The following is a 20973-nucleotide window of genomic DNA, read 5'->3' on the forward strand; positions in this document are numbered from 1 at the left end:
ATCAGCATAGACAAACATCATAGAATAAGCTGATGAAAGACTGCTATTAAAACACCAACCTCTGTAACAGTACATCAAAAGTCTGACTAAAATATTGGGCAGATCACCAGTTTTTTTTTCATAAAATGGGCAATACTTTTATAGAAGTTACTGCCTAACTTATAACATGTTTTCTGTTTGGCAAACTCCAAGAATATGTCAACCGCACCTGCTCCCTTCCCGATGTGAACTTGTAGCAGTATCACCAGGCCCGCGGTTTGCATGTGATGCTCTATGGGCCCGAGAGATACCTATGGTTATAGACCCTCTCCACATACCTTGTTGGGAATCTATCTCTTCCTCGCGCCCCCAACAAACCCAAAACCTCTTTATTAAAGTGGCCCGGATATCACATCTAATCCATCGTGAGTGAAAGGCTTTGAGGCTCCCATCATGACTTTTAGAATTTAGTCTAGCCTGTGGGCAATTTGCTCAACAAGAAGTAAAAACAGTTTCAAAGAGGCATGATAATCTTTATGCAGTTTACAGGGATCGGACTGTGATACTGCACATTCTTAATTTAAAATTCCTTCGAAAAGCCTCCTTAGTTTCTTTACCCATGTTTTCTACTGCTGAGGTGAAATTTAACTTCTCAACAGAGTTCCCCATTTATTTTTTCTAGAGAGATAGGAAGTCACGGCTTGTGAAAATGTAGTGTAGAGATCAAGTGCGTATAGACATGTATAGACGTTGCTTAGTTAGGATTTATTTATGTTTTGGACTAGCAGTCTTCACAACACATATGGTGAATAGGTTAATCTGCATAAATTTGACGCTATTGAATTATACACATAAACCTTTGGTTGTCAAATATAGAGGACGTAGAAGGCAAGGGGTATTGACCCAATCATATTTTCACAAAATATTTAATCTTGGTAATCCAAATGGTCACATCAATTAAAGAACAATTAAAATTAACAAATTCAAAGTCGTTATTCAAAACTTAACATTGAAATAAATAGCAAATTAACAGTGATACTATAATAGTGGAGTGGTGGTAAAGTAGGGTGTAATTGGAATGATTCTCTTTACATTAGTAAAAATACTTACAAGTTTGATTGAATCAAATGAACACTCTTTTAATAAGTTGTTCATTAAGTAGTTGTACTTTGTACATTTTGTCAAATATGCTAATAATTCACACTTGGCTGTAATATGTAGATTGTGATGTTATTTTAATTATAACCACTGTCATTTAACAATAAAAAGCAATTTGATTAAACGAAAACACAATGTGAGTTGAGTTGATACTTGTTAACAAATTGCAGCATTTGGAAAAAAAATGTGAAAGTTAATTTTGTCAAGTTACAAGAAAACCTCAAGAGAGCACAACTTACACTATCTAAAATAACATATGAGATCTGAATAGAGACAGTAGTTGCCAAATCAATTAATCTTAACAATAATTAAGGAACAGAATATTTTCACAGGTAATCAGATTTACACTTGATCAGTGGAAAAATTGTAAAATAAGTTAAAAGCTTGTTAATTCATAAATTGGACCAGGCTACATCCTTTTACTATATTCCCTGTATTCAGTATTACACAGAAGTTTAAGAAAGTAAAACTGACCCTTAAAATGTACAAATCACAGTCTACCACAGCGAAGGTCACAATAATGTCTTGTTGACGATGACTTGCGGCTTTTTCTCCAAGAAATACCGAATGGTGTCTTTAGATTCTTGAGGGAAATAGTTTTGACTCATTGCAGAGTCTAAAGCTATTCTGCAAGCTGTCAGATTGTAGCTGGCCCTCCACTTTTTGTCTTCACCCTGGAAAAAATATTCCAAATTTAGAAGAAGCAGGTGAATTGTGGGAGGATTTATCCAATTTTTAAAAGAGGAGTACACAAGGAGATTACAACTACCTCCCGTAACCGACGCAAGGTAAAAAATGTTCTTTCAATGTACTGGATTGATTTACTGGATACTGAACATTTATTGCAATTGAAAGAGAATAAAAACACGGCTTGAGATAAAAGGCCAACTTTGTGAAAATATTGGCCATTTGGATGGTGATAAGGGGTAAAAGTAATGCCCAAATACTTACACTATATTGGGTCTTGATTATTAAATCTTTTAATCTTTTTGGCTATCCATCCAACCTTTTGTGTGGACAGTCAAGTACCGAAAATGTCCATAGATCACAAAAGGCACAAAAGAAATTCTCTTATTGTTATGTAAATACACTAGCAAAGAGACAGCTTATAGGTATTTTATATTTCTTGTTGGTATTTAAAACTTCTTTACTTCTCATTTTAATTACCCAATATAGTAGAATTCCAATTATCCTAACTCCAACTATCCGAATTGCTTACAGAAAAAATTTAAAATGTTAAAACCACAGTAATAAAAATTATTATTAAAGAAGGCAGAAGCCGTGTTCGTGGAAAAATCCAAAATCTATCTCGCAATCGTGTGGACATCGTCATCATCTCCTGTGGTCACAGAAATATCATAGTTTTTCATGATCACAGCAAAATGATTAATATATACCACGGTCGTGTTGACACCATCATCGTCTCCCGCGGTCATGATAACATAGTCATCGTTTTTCGCGATCAAGGCAAAATGGTAAATATCCCACGGTCGTGTTGACACCATCATCTCCTGTGGTGAAAGAAAATCATAATCATACTCCGCAATCGACAAAAGCATAAATTTTCCGATTGCGAAATCGTCGCAGACACGTTCTACCCTTGCAATAGTAAAACCTCAGCATGATTCGGCCAATTTTTCTTTAAAAAATATATATGTCGGTAAAAATCCAATCATTTGATTTTTTTACTATCCGAATTGGGACCAGTCCCAATCGATTCAGATAATTGGAATTCTACTGTATGTAGAACACCGGTAACACCTCTATTCCGTCATCCTGTTTTTATAGCCTACCTTGAGCAGTCCTACATGAACCAGCAGACTGTTGTTGACCAGAGACAGCTGGTTGTGAGCCTGAGCCCAGCTGAACAGTTCCTTGTACAGTGTGTTACACACCAGACCTGCCTCCTCCGCCACTGTAGGCTCCGTACACAGACTTGACACCTTCATCACAGCACCCACGAACCTTTCCAGGTATCCGTCCACTGTCCCGACCTACATCAAATGTTCGTTTAAATGTCTAGTCAATCGTATTAATTATATAATATAAATTCAAATTTATTTTAAAAATTGAAATCTTACTACACATTGTAGTCTGCTGTAGAACAAAGAATAATATTACATTAAATTTTGCAAGTTTGATTAAACCTAATTATGATAGTTGTTATATAGGTGGTTTCTTATAATATTAATAGAAAATTTTATGGCTGTTAAAGATATTAAATATAACACTTGATTTTCCAACTTGAATTTCTTCCAAAATTTCTCAACTTGTTGAGGAATTGTTCCTCTTGATCCAATGAGTAGTCCATATACTTCGAATTTTGATATTTTATATTTCTCTGAATAATATGGGATAGTTTTCTTGTAAATATTTACTTTTTCTTCATGGACTTCCTGTGGCTGATTTTCATTTGTCTCAAGACGAACTGTTGGGTCTATAATGAGACCGAAATCTTTCTCCTTGTCTATAACAATGATGTCACTCCGCCTCACAGAGCCCTCTTCTTCTATAGCCGTGACCTCTTCATAGACCTCGTAACTTTTCTTTCTGAATTGATCAGCAATGATTTTTCTGATGGTATGGTGGCGGGTATTTCGTAAAAGACTACTAAATGGGCACTTTCCAAGGACGTGGGCAAGAGTTTCAAGAGTAAATTTCTCAGATACAGGACAATGCCTGCACTGGTTCCCGTCCCTGGATCTCCCATGAAGACTTCTAAGAGGAATAACGTCTCCGACCATTTTCAAGTATTGTTTGAACTCAGCTTCTGTGAGGCCACAACCTCTAGCCAAATTTTTATTGATCTTGTTACATTCTTTGAAAAGAACCACCCCATTCCCTTTGTATGGAAGTTTACACCAATTTTGATACTCTAAGTCTCGTAAGGTTTCTCGCAGTATCTTGGGTTTTGATTCGAAAAATTCAATACTTAAATTCAATTTTTCCAGACAAAACCTAATTTCTTCGTCAAATTGACGAATATTAAGTAAGTAGGGGTTTCCCGTTTGTTTTAATATGCGACATATGTTTATATGTTGGATTGATGATTCCCACATTGATTTACATAACCCAATCCCTTTGTTTTTAGTACTTGTATAAAACATAGAATTTGGCATATCATTTGGAAGATCTAAGATTTCCTTTGTTAACCTCAAATAACCCTCCTTCCTCCTTTCCTTTGTCTTATCACTTTATCAACATCGTCAAAGAATTTCATTGTAATTTTCTTAATTGGTGCGGTTTGAAAAGGATATATTAAAGATGGCCAAATATTATGATTCAATACATACATTTTTTGTTCAGACCTTAAAAAAGGAGAACATGTTAATTTTTCAATTTTGTTTATCAATGAACTAATTGTTTTTTCAGAGTCAAATACTATGCTTTCAGAAAAATTTACTCCTAAGTATTTAATTTTTTCATTAAATGTTATAGATTTTATTTCTTTTGAACATATTTGGAAGTTTTCCTCTTGTAATCTACCTTTTTCAATGTTAATAATTTTAGTTTTTGATATATTTATAGTTAATCCAATTTCTCTGAAGAAGTCACAAATCGAATCGAATAATACAAGAGCACTTTCTCTATTCTTACCAATTAAAATGGTATCGTCAGCGAATCCTAGAATACTTAGAGAAGGCATGTCCTTGCATAGCTTATACCCTAGCTCCTCACTTACGGCATGTTGTGACATTTCAGAGAGGATATGGTCAATACATAGGTTATACAAAGTGGGTGACAATGGAGATCCCTGCATTACACCCCTTTGTATTTTGATGTCCTTTGTTTTCCCTCTATGAGTTTCAACTTTTGTAACATTGCCTATTTGGAGTTTAATTATTATTTCAATCAGTTTCCTAGGAATAGGTAGCTCCTGCAAGACTGAGGATAAGTGGTTATGGCCGATATTGTCGTACGCTTTCTCAATATCCAGAAACATAATACAGCAGTCGGTTTTCTTTGATTTTGCTCTTTGACAAGCCTTCCTTGTCAGGTGTAAAAAGCTAGTTTAAAAGACCCGCTCGTCATAATGCAACTCGTTAGGTGGTGGCATCTGACAACGAATCAGTGAAATATTTCTGTATACAGCACATGATCCATTATAGGACACAATCTTTTTAAGGGCTTCCTGAACCCTGTAAAGTGGAGGAAGGCATCGACAAAACGAGCTCCCTACTCTATCAAGATTTTTTATTTCGCCTAACAAATTAAGAAAAATCTTGTTCTGTTGAGTTTTAGTATTTTAGAGTTTAGTTTTATTTAATTATTCTGTTTTTTATAATCTTGTGACGCTATATACAGATTTACTGTACACAATTAATAAAGATAAATAGATTTTATTTGACTTTTACAGCTGTTTTCGATTGTAGTGTGTGTGTGACAGAGTTCAATTTATCATTTTCAACAGAAAAATATGAAAGGTTGATACTAGGCCTATTTAAGGTTGTGAACAATTAAGAGAACTACTAGTACATTAACATGGACCTAAAATTTCAGTTAATAGCCCCTAGGTACTTTTGCATTCTATTTTATGACGATATAATGAATTTGATTTAATCATGACTAGCACCAACACTAATGCTGAACAGCAAAGGGCAAAAACGAAGGGTGGTTAGGCACAATTCGGAGAAAACCTACCATAGTGGTGGCAGTCCTGAAGGGTTAATAAAAAAGTGTTAACATTAACTTAATAGATGAGAAGCTGAGTGATTCCAGTGCTTGCCAATTATTTAGAAGATTCATTTTTACATCTGAGAAATATGGTTTGAAACTGAACCCATGTCGTTAGTTGTTGTGATTTTCATTAATGATCCTATATCCTGGTAAAAGAATTAACTCAATTACAAACCTTAACAAGATATTCACCTTCATTCCACAATCATCTGGCTCAGTTGGTTTAGTTAACACCTTTGGTTTACTTTATGTATTTGTTTCTACAGTAGTAAATTGTCCACCTAATTGTCTAGACTTCAACATTCTGCAGGAGATCTGCTGTGCTTTGCCCGGTCTACACAACTACTAAACCATTTCTGCGTAAGTGTTTGGTACAAAAAATGAAAGAAGATTATTCACAATCTCATATAGCCACATCCTGATCCCTTTACCTAAAATTATTTTCTTGGTGCCATACAATAAAAGACAACAGGGAAGGTTCCAATCTTATAACAAAATTTCAAATATAAAATAGTTATTTGTGCAACTAGTGAGAAAAGTGAGCAATTGACTCACTCGAGAGAAATCCTTACTCACGAGCCGTAGGCGAGTGAGGAATGGTTTCTCGAGTGAGGCAATTGTACTTTGAACTCGAGTTGCACATTATACTTTTCCTACAGTTACCATAAAACAAATAAATTTGTGAAGAAACATAACCTATTTTTACACAGAAGTGAACTTTTAATATAACATTTAATGTGAAGTGACAAATACAACAGTACAACAGCTGACCAGCTGATTTACAGCCAGTGCTGCCAATGTATTTCGCGCGCATACGACGTTGCCTGCATGTTATGCGCTCACTATTTCGTGCCTTCACGTTGCAAATCTGGAGTGAGACAAAGTAATTACAGTGAGACAATGTTAACATTGTCTCACTGATGAGTGAATTGGCCACTTTGCTTTCTCAAATCAGTGAGAGAACGTGTACATTGTTAGGTGACTGTAGGAAAAATAAATTTTAAGCGTCATTTTTGACAAACTAATTAACCATTGAATCAAAAGAGAAACATTCTCGCCATTGTGTTAGTTTGACCAGTCTATCATTACCAAACTTACCTGGATTTCATCCATAATCTGTTGCGATTTGTTGGCTCTAAGAGCTAAAAACATCACCGGGCTTGGACTTTGAAGGAAATCAGCTGCCGTGACCTGAAATCCAGACAAAACTCTCATTACCATAAAAATAAATTGATGCAATAGGAATACAAAATATTAACTCCAAACTAAAGACGGAAGGAAATTTTGGAATTTACAATAAACCTTTTTTTTAAGAGGTTGGCAGTTTCTTTTAACCCTGTATTTGCCCGTCCACATAGACTACAGATCTATGCGTGGAACGTATCCAACAAAGCAAAGGGTGAGCCAAGACAGTACGAAGGTGAACTGAACTGATAAAATGTTTGCGGCAGTGACCAGGATCCGAACCCACGACATCGCTGCTTTGGGCCCGAAGTCCGTGACGCTACCAACTGAGCCACCGACTTACCAAAAACCACTTGACTTAGTGTTTAAAAAGAAAAACAGACACATTTTATAACAGACATCAAATTTAAAAACCAAGAATTCCTAGTTATAACTAAAAAAATGTTATTGTAACTCATTGGGTTAACACATTAAAAATATTCTTATTTTTCACCTGTTACTTGATTTGATTTACATTGAAAACAACCTTCAAAATATTGAAGACTTTATGACATTGAGCTTTTACTATAGTGATTGTAGTTAAATGATAGAAAATCCAACAAAAATACTGTTGACTCGTGATAATCCACCACTTGATATTCCTACACACTCAATAACTCAATAACCTAACACTGCAACAAGACAGTGGAATAAGTGCGTGGTGTGACAGTACTGTAGTCTGTAGTCGTACAGTACCGCATCCTTACAGTGTTTAAATTTTAAAAGAAGTACATTTCTTAATAACACTTGATTACTTGCAGCTCATCTTGAACAGTGACTTTTTTACAATTAAATTGTACGTTTTAAAAGTTTGAACTATAAACTGACTACTTACATTTTTCAACAAATTCAACATCTCTGTCTCAACTGATGATAGACTACTTTGGCTTGTCAGCTCCTTTTTGATACCGTTTGTAAGTTCTTTTTCGCTTTTGTTGTTTTGTTCTTTTTGGTTTTCTTCTACATAACTATCTTCTTCATTTTCTTCTTCTTCCTCCTCATCAGAATTCTCATTGTCTTCTTCTTCCTCTTCATCTTCATCTTCGTCTTCACTGAAATACAGGACAAGAACAAATTAAAATCTTTTCCTAGAGATTGGGAATACCAAGGAGCTGTAGACAGGTAGACAGTAGACACTCTGCTTATAAATAGTGGAAAGTAACTGGAAATCATATTAACACTAACCTAAAGCTATCCAAAACATCGGGTTTTTTGTTTTTTCTGACTTGATCCTTGATTGCAAAGACACCTGTCTCTCCAAACTGGTTGCCGTTCAGATTTAGAACTTTAAGTTTTGTCTTGTTTTCCATTGCTTTTGCTATTGCTAAACCACCGTCCTTTTTGATTTCATTGTGATCCAACTTAAGCTCCTGAAAATAAAATGCCATTAATTATTAAAATGCCAAAAAAGGAACATCTAACTCAACTTTTATGAATATCAAAGCAAACCAATTCAAAAACAGTGAAACATGCCATTTAATTGATTGAATCCTGACTCAAACACATCTAACAATAGAACACATTGTACTACAGTGCTTAAACAAACCAATAAATTCACATTGTCCACAAAATAAAAATAAAACACCATGTTTAAACTCTATCCGCCTAGTTAATTAGTGATTTTGTTTTTGAAGAAGAAACTCAAGTAAAGTTAAATTTTAACAAGTCCCAACTTTACACACATACCTTGATTTTAGTTTTGTCAATAAATACTTGATACAAACTTTTTACTACCTATGAACAATAAACCCTCTCTTCACAGACTCCTGATCAATCGATCTTTCAGGTTATCTAGTGTCCTGTGCCGTCCGACGTCCTAGGAGGCTAAGTTAAGAGAGGGTGTAACCTACTACACACAGCGTTTTGCCTAAATGTCTATACTTGGTTCAATGAGTTATTAGTAATCTTTTCTTGTTTCTATTAGAACCCTGTGCATAGCCAGGTTACTTATCTGGTGTGACCGTACCACCAAGTTGGCGTGTTTCTCCCGCAGTCCGTCAGCAATGCTGAGTGCACCGGCAGTCTTCAGCAGACAGTCGCCCAGATTTATGTCCCTCAGCAGTTGCAGACTGGACAGTGCTGATGCAAGTGCCGTAGCGCCCTTGGGGCCGAGCGTGTTGTCGTTGAGGTTCAACACTTGCAGCCCTGGATTGCTCTTGAGGGCCTCGCTCAGCTCTCGTATGCCCACGTGGTAAATGCCATTCTGCGGGATCTGTATCTCCTCTAGAGTCCCGATCACCTACACGAAACAAAAGGTAGAGAATAAGGTATCAGCAAACTGATCTCGCATAGACATGACATTGAGACTGATTTTCCTACTAGGCCTCGTTTCATGAGCAGAAATTAAAACCATTATACTGAGTAACTGGAGGGGGTAAAATAACAGGTTTTCTGTTATTTTAGGGGGTTATACATAAAAATCACAATTGAAATCAACATTTTGAATAAAAACTCTAGATGTGCATAAAAACAAGCAACATGTGAGGGCACATGCAAAAATTTATCAAAATCTGACCACAGGTATAGTCTATAGTACTTTACACAATCAAAGAAATCTGTTTGAAATTTACTATTTTATGTTTATGGGGACCCAAAACAGATATTTCCAACCAAAATGTTGACTATATAGAATACTTTCTCCTTAAGGAGAATATTTAACAAATTTAATAAGAGAAATTAAATGGGAAGACAAAAATATTGATGCTGATGATCATATTGAATCCAGATGTAGTACTTTGTTGCTAGGTGAGGGGAGAGGTTTTTTTGTGGGCATACAGCAGTGTGCCTGGTAAGGATGAAAGGAGAGCCTCAAAGAGGAACTAAAATCAAATAAAATCATTACAATAAGATTTACGAACACAAGAATTCTATACTTTCGGTTACCGTAACCTACCTTGAAAACTTTGGCTAAAGCAGTCACACCTTCATTTTCAAGCCGATTTCTTCCAGCAATAAAAACCCTCAAAGGGAGAGGCTTCCCTTCGGCTTTGCTGCTCTCGTAACAATCCATGAGTGCTTTGGACAGCAACTGTAAACATAAGACTCTTTAAAAATGAATTTTTGGAAGGAGTGTGAAAAGTGGAAATAGTATATCTCGAAAATTAAATATGCAACAGCAGGATCTGTAACTAACAGAACCAACATAAAGTTGTTAGTATCCTTAAACCTAATAAAAATATAATACTCCTGCCACAGCAAACCTGCAGACTGAGTGAATTTCCATCTACTTGGCACAAAAATTATTCCCTTAAAATTGTCAGATTTATTTCCAATTTAAGTTAAATATTATTAATTCATGAGTAGGCTATTTAGACAATAAGGTGTGTGTGTTTTTTTTTATGATAGCTTTTAAATTGGTATTGGTAGCTTAGTATTAAAACATTTCATTAAAATATGTCCATGGACAAGCAAGCTATAGCAGTTTATTCTCCATAAGAATACCATAAACAGTTTTTTTAACTTACACTTTATGGAATTTTTTCCATAACGATAGGGCATACAACGCTTCAATATACTAAATGATTTGTTTTTAAGAGCTCTACAAAATGGTTTGGAAAGATATTGCAAAAATTGAATGATTTTAGAGTAAAAATGGGAAAACCCCATTTTTATCCATAAAACCCCCGTTCCCATAGTCCGATCCTGCTGGTTTACCAAATTTCAACAAAGTCATATCAGTTTTGCTCGATTTATTGTGCTAATGGATAGGCCTATATATAAGTAAATAGCCTATACCGGAACCGTAGGGGCCTATATGAATGTGAACGGATTGTGTTTTTGGCCTCAGGGGACCTCAAAATGAAAAAGTAAATTGGTCCTGGATCCAGGACTTACCATAAGACCTAAGGAAATTGCTTATTTCCTATACAGTAGACTCCCTCTTATCCGGACTCCTCGGGATCAAGGCCAGTCCGGATAACGGTTTTTCTGGTTAAACCGACGTCACCAAAATCTCGTTAAAACGGACTGTTTAAATGCATACTCTATACAGTAGTATTTGATTTAAAATTAGGAGAGCATTGTATTTAGACACGTAATCACTGGTCTCAAATCATTCCCACGAGATCAGTCGTTTCAGTACCGCCCACTTCCTACCAATCTAGTCCGGTTAAACTGATGTGCTGATAAAAATTATCCAGATAAAGAAATGTCACTTCAACCGAGTGTAGTCAGGTCAAACCGATGTCCGGTTAAAAAGTGGCCGGATAAGAGGGAGTCTACTGTATGGTAAATTTTCTGAAATGAAATAAAATAAAAACAATTAAATCAAGATCTCAGTTCAAACAAACACAGTCAGGATTAGGAAACGTTAGCAAACTGCATCTATTTTGACAAGAACTCATGAAGAATCTATTTCCCCAGTCAACTTAACTGATTAAAAAATGTAGGCCTACTTTCATAATTTCGAACTATACATACCTTAGCTCCTGTGATTCCAAGTCCGTTGTTATTGAGTCGTAACTCTTGGAGGGAGTGGCAGGAAGAGCTGCGCAGTAGTGATGCCAACCCCTCCATTCCAATGGGGCCAAAAGCATTGTCACTGAGGTCCAACTCTACTAGCCGAACATTGGCCATATCCAGCCCACTACCCAGGTATCGCTAGAATCACCATTTGTAAAAACTACTGTATAATTGCGTATCACAAAATATTCAAAATAGGCATTCTTTTAACCCTAGGACTGTCCTGACCTGATTTGCTAAATTGTTCGGTGGCCTGGCAATTTTGGCCATTTTACAGAGTTGTTTTTGACAATTCGTAGTGCCTAATCCACTGTTGATAACCCAGCCATATTTATACTTGTTTTGTTCAGAAAAATAAGGAGATTTAGAATAAAATTAGGCCTAAATAAGAGGAATTCCTGTAGGTGATTTTTTTTTATGGCAATATTTTTTTTATAGAGCCTATACATCTTGGTTATGATTAAATCACTTGACTGATATCACCTTTTTTAATCATTGCGGCAATGTGACTCCATAGTAGTATAGGGAAACTATCTATATGGTGCTTAACATGCTCCTGTTCAGCAACCGGAGTTCAATTTGGTGCTGATTTTGCGTTCCTGCCATCTTGCCCATCCAGGCACTAACGTAGTATTTTTACACTAGAGAACAATATCAATTTACCATACGATAAGCCAAAAGGTGAGCTGAAGAACCTTTAACAGCCTTAACCACTCAAACTTTTGAAAATACAACAGATTTAATTTCATGTTTGAAAACATATCATTTGAATTTCAAAGATAAATTGTATTAGGCTATTGTGATATAAGTAGACTAAAATTCAATTACTGGACATACATGTGACATTAAATTCAAATTGATGAACCCAGATTGATATTGCACACATGTTGCATATATGTGGACTTGCAACATTTGTGCATTACATTATGTTTAGTACTTTTCAAGCAAATGGACATTTCACAGTAAATGCACTTCACTTAAAACATGTGTGCATTAAATAACAAACACATCATTTGTGAACTAATAAAAATGGCTTGGATGGACATACAACATTCAAATTTTAGTTTTAGAGAGCTTCATGATTTTTTTTTTTTTTTACATACTACGTTTGTGCAGAACGAAAGAGAATCACCCAATGATTCAGGAGATACCAAAAACTCAAAATCGAAAAAATGGACTTACAACATGTGTGAACTAAACCATCGTTGAGTTCAAATTATAATACCAGTAGCAGTTATATTGATCTGTTACTGCTACGAAGTTCGTTTAGCCTATATATGAAAATAAAAGTTTAGAATCTCCTCGTAGTTTAGTTAAATACTCCTACTTGATAGATATATATTTTAAAGCAAAAATGTAGGTATCCAAAATGATTTTTATTTGTTTTGTCCGCATACATCTTTTCAAACTTTCTGTTTCCTACCCAATGGCTAAGGTTAGGTTTTATGAATATGCAAAACTGGATAAAATCATAAAATTAACCAATAGGCTATTAGTTTTTTCTGCAAGTGTGGCCTATTAGCCTATAGGGTGTTAATAACAAATTTCAAACGAGTTAAGTGTTGTATGTTAGTTAAATTTCTTTAAAATATTGTAATTTTAACTTACCAGGTAACCTAAAAGTTACTCTTTACAATATTGCTAGCTTATTAGAAAAGGAAAAATGTATAGACATACCAAAGCTTGAGGTATTTCATCTTTCATTCGACCAGTGAACATATCCTTCCATAATGCCCGTTTCAATTCCGGATGAGTCCCAAGAGCTGTTCCGATTGCTTTTGCTGCATCCACTCCAAGAGTATTACCTTCTAGATTTAAGTATTCTAAATTTTGACAAGCTGCAATGGCATCAGTCACGACTTTGGCTGAAAATAAAAAAAAGATGAATTGGTTAAGATCGAAAACAGTTTGTTTTAAGTTTCTCTATGAGGTAAGTCAATCCAACAGAGTACAAGACTACTTGGGCTACATTACTTAGCTTACAAACTGCACATAGCCAAACTTTACCTGAATCTTTTAAGAAAATAGTTTTTTTTCAAAATATTCAAAAACTGAACAGCATTGTCACTTTTTTCATGCCTTAACATTCATAGAATCAAGGTGATTAATCCAACCCTACGTGTTGTTTAGTAATCAGGTTTAATTACCTACATGTTTCACAGTTAGTGCGGCATTGTCAACAAAAACAATAATATGATTGCTGTCACTTACACGACAAAAAATAAATACAAAATAACAAACATTACTTATTGATAGGCCAGGCCTATCACGTGATGCCGATGGTTCCGTCTGGCTTTGACCTGCACCAGGACCGTCAGCATCAGTTGACCAAGTTTAAAAACTCAATCTTAAGATGAGTTAAATAGGCGTAAAACAAAAGTAAATCTCAGGTTTATTGATGAAGGAATTTTTAAAATACTAAGGTTGGACCAGCCCATGTATTTATTACAGGATAGCCTATACCCTAAATCTCTAGTTCACCAATTATAGCCTCTGGATATCACCCAGGCTAGTTTATTGAAAAGGATTAGGCTGATTTCAATACATTACTGTCCATAAGATAGGCTAAGATTTACTTTAAAGATCATTAGGCCCTATTATCCTGGGTTACATTGGTCGAGTAGGCTTGGTCGATTTGGCTCGGTCCAGTTACTCGGCCAAGCTTACTTATCACGATTTAGAATATAAGTTAGTCCGTTTAAATGTAATTTGGCAGAGTTGACTAGGCCTATTGTCATAAGTTTTGATGATTGTACAGTTGTATAAATTATACGGTACCGTACTTAAAATACTCTGTAATCTAGGTGTCATTTTTCAAAGATGCTTGAAAAGGGTGTAGATTTGTTAGTAGGCTACAGTAGAAAAGGTTGATGAATTGGTGGAAGTGGAAGAAAATTAGCTCTTGGTTGTATCTTTGACTACCGTATTGATACAACTTCTGTATCCAATAGTCAACATGGCTGTATTTAGATATCATGTTTATAATTTTCTGCTTCGCTTATTATACACCAAACCCTTCCTGAACCACATCTTTTACAAGGTCGTCGATTGCTATATTTCACATTTGTTTGTTTTTGTAAGTACAGGTCTTGTGAGATTCCACAAACATCCTGCATCACGATACAACTCAACAAACTTTAAATCTACACTGGTCAAGTTTACGGTAGTGGTAGAGTACTAACTCGCTTTTCTAATCCAGTCGGCAGATCTAGAACAGACACAGGGGGGGGGGGGTGAACCGGGGGATCTGGGGGGGTTGGGGGTGTCCCCTCCCCAAAAAATTGGTGTAAACTAAGTCTCCAAAATGGCAGTGTTATACAATTACTTTGTCCAAAGTTAGTGTGGCAAATTAAGTAATTTTACGCAATGTAAAATTTACAATTTAAAATTTACACAATGTGTTTTTGCCTGAGGGAGGGCAATGGCCCCCACCCTGGATCCGCCACTGTTCTAATCACTCTACCACTCGACCAATGTAAACCAGGCTTTAATGTTCAGTCAGCTAATAAAAGGGCCTTGACATTTAATGAAGAAACACACATTCTATCCTAATAACAGAACATAGGATAGGGTATTAAGTTATTTGACAACTGCATGAAAGATGTCCTATGAATAGACTGAAAGAAAGATATTAACCATAATCCCACGGTTATCAGCAGTGCAAACAGAAAAACTATTGGTTCAGGTTACAATTAGACCTAATCTACCAGTTAATGTTGACGGAGTTGATCAGTAGCCCTAAGAGTATCATTTCAAAATTCTTTTCCGAGGTGACATGAGCTAGGCAATGACTAACTTAAGTAATTAGGGCTAGCTTAGAAGAAAATCACATATTATGCCAAACACTCTATTGGTTATCAGCGATAAGAAGTGATTATGGAGAAGATGAGCGGGTTCATGGTTAGATTTCTTTCTTAAAAGGCATGGGCCCAGACACAAAGGTTAGAACAATAAATTGAGGTTAAAAGGAGAAATAGGACTAACTTAAGTCTATTTTTTAATGTTATTTAGTCTTCACGACCCAAATAAAAATGTTAAACTACAACCAATAACTTAGTAGTTTTACAACTGTTTGATCTATATACGTCGAAGTACAAAATTAGTTCAAAATTAATTGTGTTAACTTAGTCTAACAAAAGTTAGTGACTTACCATCGTCAGCGTTGTTAAGCTTTAAAGATTTCCCAACAAAACTGACACCTTCTCCAGTAACTTTAGTGTTGGAGAGTTTGTTAGTTAGGTCATCCAACGGATCCAAAGACATTTTTAAATAATAATCTAGTAAATAAATAATAAAATGAAAAATATAGTTATGACAAAACACGTTTTACAGTCACAATCAGACAGTCGTCAAAAACAAGCACTAGGCAGGTGTTGTGAAAGAGCAAGGAGCGGGAAGTTCAAAACATAACCGCTAAAATCAATGTTGCCAAGCTCAGGAATCAGGATAGTGAGTAGATTATCGATTATCGCTATATGTTTATTATGTATATTAATGAAATTGAATCATGACACTTCATGATCATAAAAAAAGTTAATACAAATATAACATAACATAAACCGTTATAAAATATGTAATTTTCGAGAAAGTGTAGAATATTATTAAAGTAGCGTATGATTTGTATGATTATTTAATTTAATTTATTTCGGTTAGCTGTGGACTAAATCATTGACTTTGAATAAACTTAAAAAAGTGTTTTCCTACAGTTACCTAACAATGTACATGTTCTCTCACTGAGTTGAGGAAGCAAAATGGCCAATTCGCTCATCGTAGAGACAATGTTAACAATGTTACAATGTTAACATTGTCTCACTCTAATTACTTTGTCTCACTCCAGATTTGCAACGTGAAGGCACGAAATAGTGAGCGCGTAACATGCAGACAAGGTCTTATGCGCGCGAAATACCTTGGCAGCACTGGCTGTAAATCAGCTGGACAGCTGTTGTATTGTTGTTGATCGAGTTGATCATTAAATCTCATATTAAAAGTTCACTTGTGTGTAAAATTGTCACGTTTCTTTACTAATTTATTTGTTTTATTGTAACTGTAGGAAAAATATAATGTGCAACTCGAGTGAGTCAATTGCTCACTTTGCTCACTAGTTGAGTTGCACAAATAACTATTTCCAACACTTTCTAAGATAAAGACTCTCATAAATACATGTTAAGAAATCAGGGAGTTGAGAACCATCAACTGAATGTTCTTCCTCTTAATTTATGGTAAAGATAGTAAATATTATTAAATATTGTACCGGCACCTTACTGAATGCTGTTACAGTACTATTTTCATTTAATTTTAAACTAGATAGTTTTATCTTCATCTGTTTTAGCGAAAAGGCCCGCTTTGCTTCTTTTCAACCATGCAACCGCGAACTAGATTGTTTTTAAAGAGATAAAGAAATATGAGATTTTTCTTCCAACAATTATTTGTACATTACATGTAATTAATGCAATTAATTGAACATGTATTAGGGCATTATTCACAGAAGTTTTAACAAATATATGACCAAGAAAACAACCACTGGGCTAAAAATAACTGGAGTTTTAAACCACTCTGTGTTTTTAAAACGCACCACTGTTTTTGCTGGTTTTCAGTGATTCGTGTTGTTAGGTTGGCCGTGTCCGTGCGATCGGTTACGGTTGGTTGGTGGGAGGGGACAGGGGAGTTGTTTTGTTGTTGTCTTGTCAAATTTAGAGGCAGGAAGATCAAGATCAAGATGGCACCATCCTGTTGTTTTGTTGATAGTAAACAAAAATACTGTCAACATCATGATTGAAACATAAGTTTAGAGTTTATTTATTTATTTTACGAGCAACCCATTTGAACACTAGTATGTTTTTAATTTATAAATAAATTATAGAATATTCGCACACAATATCAATAAATTATTTATAAATTAAAAACATAAACTTAACTGTAAACAATCCTACTTTGACTGTTCTCATTATGTATCACAGCTTTTTGTTGCTGCTTGGTCCAAATTAGCTGTTATCATAAATGCAAAAAGAAAATAACAGTGCTGCACCTTGATGGTAAACTTTATAACTATTTAATGATATTGAATATCATAGTACCAACTTGTGTAGTTTAAACAGCTTACAAAATGCTATAATTCCTTTTAAATGTGAATACTCATAAGGTTAACATGGGAAACTCCAGAGCCACTGGGGCGGAGCCCGAAAGGATTTTTCAGATAAGAATATGCCTATATGTTAAATCGGGAATGTGAGCTATCATCATACCAAATTTCAGCCCAATCCGACCTGTAGTTAATGCGTGATTGAACTTCAAACAAACAAACAAACAAACATACAAACAAACTTTCACATTTATAATATTAGTATGATTTTTTGATACTGTGTGCGAATATTTGATAATTTACTTTTTTTTATTAAAAGAACTAAATTTTCTGAAACCGTGTCCTCTCCCATTGCAAACGCAAAGCACGATTTTAACTGCAATAAGCATTTTATACTTATACGCAAACCCCGTACGAAGGACGGGTGTTCTGCTAGTTACAAATATTTCAAATTGAAAATGTCCTTTTGAAAACCATCAGTTGATCGCTGGTCTGTTCTGCACCCTCTTTTGACGGGCCTAACTTTACACCCTCGTAGTTCAGGACCAACTGACGCTAAGGCTAAGATCAAGATGGTCAATACACCGCAATTGTCCTTGGAAAGGTAGTGGGGGAAGGTAGATGGCACGTCATGTGATCAACTCGCCAATTCACTTATTTTGGTTATCTTTACAAAGCGTGTGTACTGGAGGGTTAAACTAGGATTATACAACTCTGGTATTTTATTTTTTATTTTTAATGTGTATCCACAGTAACAAAACAAATTTTCATGAATCAAGGCTACAAGTTACACCAAATTTTTGTCACTTCCTTAAACAGCTACATATGTTACAGTAGTCATTGCCAGATTACACTATTTTCATGTGAGTAAAGTGTTTTGTTGAAATACTTACAATTAAAAGTACTAAACTTAAAAAAATACAAGAGCAAAAAGTAATGTGATCCTTTTGATATAAAAATAAATATATATGCCTACCCACAGATGAATGTAAAAACTAAATTTTTATTAATGTATTTTTGGCACAACATTCAGGCTAATAAATAAGGTTTAAAGTGGAAAAATATATTCCCCACTGCAAAAAAGTAACCATACAACAAAATTTGACTAAAATAGCATAGGTAACCAAGGTAAAACTACACTTGTCAAATTCCACCACGATGGGTTTTCAAATTAACTTAGGATGTGTTTTGAGGTGCAGAAAATGGAACATATCTTCCAGGTCAGAATGTCTATGTCCTAGAAATTCTGACTTTGAAGTTGTGTTCCATTTTATGCACCACAAAACAAAACACATCGTCATAGATTCCATTAAACGAATCTTAACTTATTTAATGTGAATTTAAGAGTTTCAATTAAAGTGTAGTATTCTATATTATAGGTACAAACATGTCTACACAGAAGACACCAACAATAGAACAGAAAAGTGTGTTTTCTGCCAAGACCAAAGAAGGGTCTGATGTGCAGTTTGAGGCTGTCTTTCAGTTCTATGTAAACCCTTCTGGAGATGTTAGGATTACTGGACCAGCTGGAAATGTATCAGAGGAATCATCGTTTGTTGGAACTCAACCGATAGCTGACGAGATAACTAGGGAGGAACCTGGGAGGAAAACAAGTGGGGCGAGACCTCAGATAATAGAGGAAAGAAAAGAGACTGAAGTTGGGGGACCAGAAATGAAAGAGGAAAGAAACAAAAGTAAAGTTGGCGGGCCAAAAATTACAGATGAAAGCAAAGAAACTGAAGTTGAGGGGCCAAAAATTACAGATGAAAGCAAAGAAACTGATGTTGAGGGAGCAAAAATTAAAGAAGCGAAAAAAGAAACTGAAGATTGGGGATCAACAATTACAGAGGAACACAAAAAAGAAGATCAAGGAGTTGAAATAAGAAAGCCAACTGGAAAACTTTATCATAACGAAGAAATTGATAAACAAATTCCCAGAATCCAAGGTGACTGCCCCATCAGACAGTTTGTTCCTGACCCTTGTAGAGCTGTTGATGATGTCATAAATAGTATAAGCAGTTTCTTCAGTTCCCCAGCTTAAAACTGTGTCTTCTTTGTCAAAAACACTATATAAAGTTAAACCAATCAATGGACTATCACTTATTAAAAAGGCAAAACTATTCAAAGTAAAGCACCTTTAATTAAAAGTAAGTAAAAAGTGTAACTGGTAACAAAAAGCTGTTTTTGGCTGGTCTCATTAAACATAATGTATATTATACAAATTTAGTCAACTTAATTAAATCTATAATATTTAACAAAGTTGCAGTCACTCTTCAAAATTTAACGTTGAAAACAAAATAGTTTTTGGTTTATAAAATGACACCAATTTAATAAGAGGTACTGTTGTGACACGTAGGTGTCCGATGAAATGTTCATCATGAACATACCAGAGGTCCAATGGTATGGACATATAAAACTCAATGCCCATCCTGGTTAAATTGATGGAAAACCTCTCAATCGAATCATTTGATTCGGGGAAAGATTTTAAATCGTGAGTTTTCATTGTGTTACAATGATATCGTAACCAGATGAACTTATCTTCTCCATACCGTCAATTGTACACGTGCATCTCGTACAGTAGTTCAATTTTGTATCCAACCCCTTTTTAAAGCCGTCCAAAAAGTAAAATTTTTAAATAATTGTTTATGAAAATCCGATTTGGAAATTCTATTTTGGTAAATAACAGTTTTGTAAAATACTGTAGGTTAGATATTTTTATTTTTTAACGTGATCCTGATCCTAATTTCAAGTGATAGTTAATACTTTAACAGCACACTCGAGTTTATTGACCACTAGAACATTTTTAAGTAAACAAGTGATAAGAGGTATTTGATCTGAAGGTAAGTGATTCAGTGTGATATAGTGTGCACATTTAATGAATTAACTTTAAAAAATTTGAAATTTTCGAAAACTTTCTATTCAAACTTGTATGTTCTTTGGGTTTTTAAGCTTAAAATTTAAACATAACATGGATAAATTAACATTCAGTACATTTTTCAGTATCAGTTACAATGACAAACTGCTTAAAATTTTTTTTTACGTACACAGATTTTTTTCATAAAGTGAATTCAAATACTTGTAAAGGAAAGTGGACCAAATCCATTAAATGTTTTGTGGATGTGCCGGGAATCAAACCTACGTCACCCTTGTACCAAAGTCTGAGACGCTAACATTTTGAGTTCAAAAAGATGTATCATATTTATATCAGAAAAATTTCTTGGGAAGATTAATTATCAATGAGTTGAAAGTTAACTGAACTAAAGAGAATAACGGAGGAATCACCCAATATTACACAAGTGGTGTCTAGCACTAGTCGCTGGTGTCTAGGGCAAAGTCTAACACCACCCCTTTCGCTCTCATGAACTAAAACGCTCACGGTGAAGGAAAACCCTGTG

The 20973-nt window shown here is 34.9% G+C and overlaps 2 protein-coding genes across 2 annotated transcripts; one reads left to right on the forward strand and one right to left on the reverse strand.

Moving 5' to 3' along the window:
* Positions 1-897: 897 nt before the first annotated feature.
* LOC128995263 (ran GTPase-activating protein 1) lies at positions 898-15850 on the reverse strand. The gene is made up of 10 exons (XM_054420222.1): positions 15651-15850; positions 13177-13364; positions 11458-11637; positions 9932-10066; positions 9005-9277; positions 8224-8408; positions 7874-8090; positions 6913-7005; positions 2931-3131; positions 898-1811 (listed from the first exon to the last, which is right to left on the reverse strand). Exons 1-10 carry the CDS (start codon positions 15760-15762, stop codon positions 1650-1652), a joined length of 1746 nt encoding a protein of 581 aa, XP_054276197.1. The 5' UTR covers positions 15763-15850; the 3' UTR covers positions 898-1649.
* A 2502-nt stretch (positions 15851-18352) lies between these two features.
* LOC128995353 (uncharacterized) lies at positions 18353-19708 on the forward strand. Its single transcript, XM_054420340.1, has 2 exons — positions 18353-18441; positions 18958-19708. Exon 2 carries the CDS (start codon positions 18966-18968, stop codon positions 19617-19619), a length of 654 nt encoding a protein of 217 aa, XP_054276315.1. The 5' UTR covers positions 18353-18441; positions 18958-18965; the 3' UTR covers positions 19620-19708.
* Positions 19709-20973: the final 1265 nt, after the last annotated feature.

The sequence above is a fragment of the Macrosteles quadrilineatus genome, unplaced genomic scaffold (genome assembly GCF_028750875.1).
Source record: "Macrosteles quadrilineatus isolate MER2022 unplaced genomic scaffold, UCM_ALF_1.0 Scaffold_5__1_contigs__length_97177068, whole genome shotgun sequence".
Lineage (NCBI taxonomy): Eukaryota > Metazoa > Arthropoda > Insecta > Hemiptera > Cicadellidae > Macrosteles > Macrosteles quadrilineatus.

What these genes read in the sequence shown, in the direction of transcription:
- LOC128995353 (XM_054420340.1), top strand. Translation starts at nt 18,966, where the DNA reads ATGTCTACACAGAAGACACCAACAATAGAACAGAAAAGTGTGTTTTCT.
- LOC128995263 (XM_054420222.1), bottom strand. Translation starts at nt 15,762, where the DNA reads ATGTCTTTGGATCCGTTGGATGACCTAACTAACAAACTCTCCAACACT. An exon ending in TTGGAATCACAGGAGCTAAG is followed by an intron (nt 10,067 to 11,457) that starts GTATGTATAGTT and finishes TTATGTTTACAG; the next exon opens with TTGCTGTCCAAAGCACTCAT. An exon ending in AGATTATGGATGAAATCCAG is followed by an intron (nt 3,132 to 6,912) that starts GTAAGTTTGGTA and finishes CATTTGATGTAG; the next exon opens with GTCGGGACAGTGGACGGATA.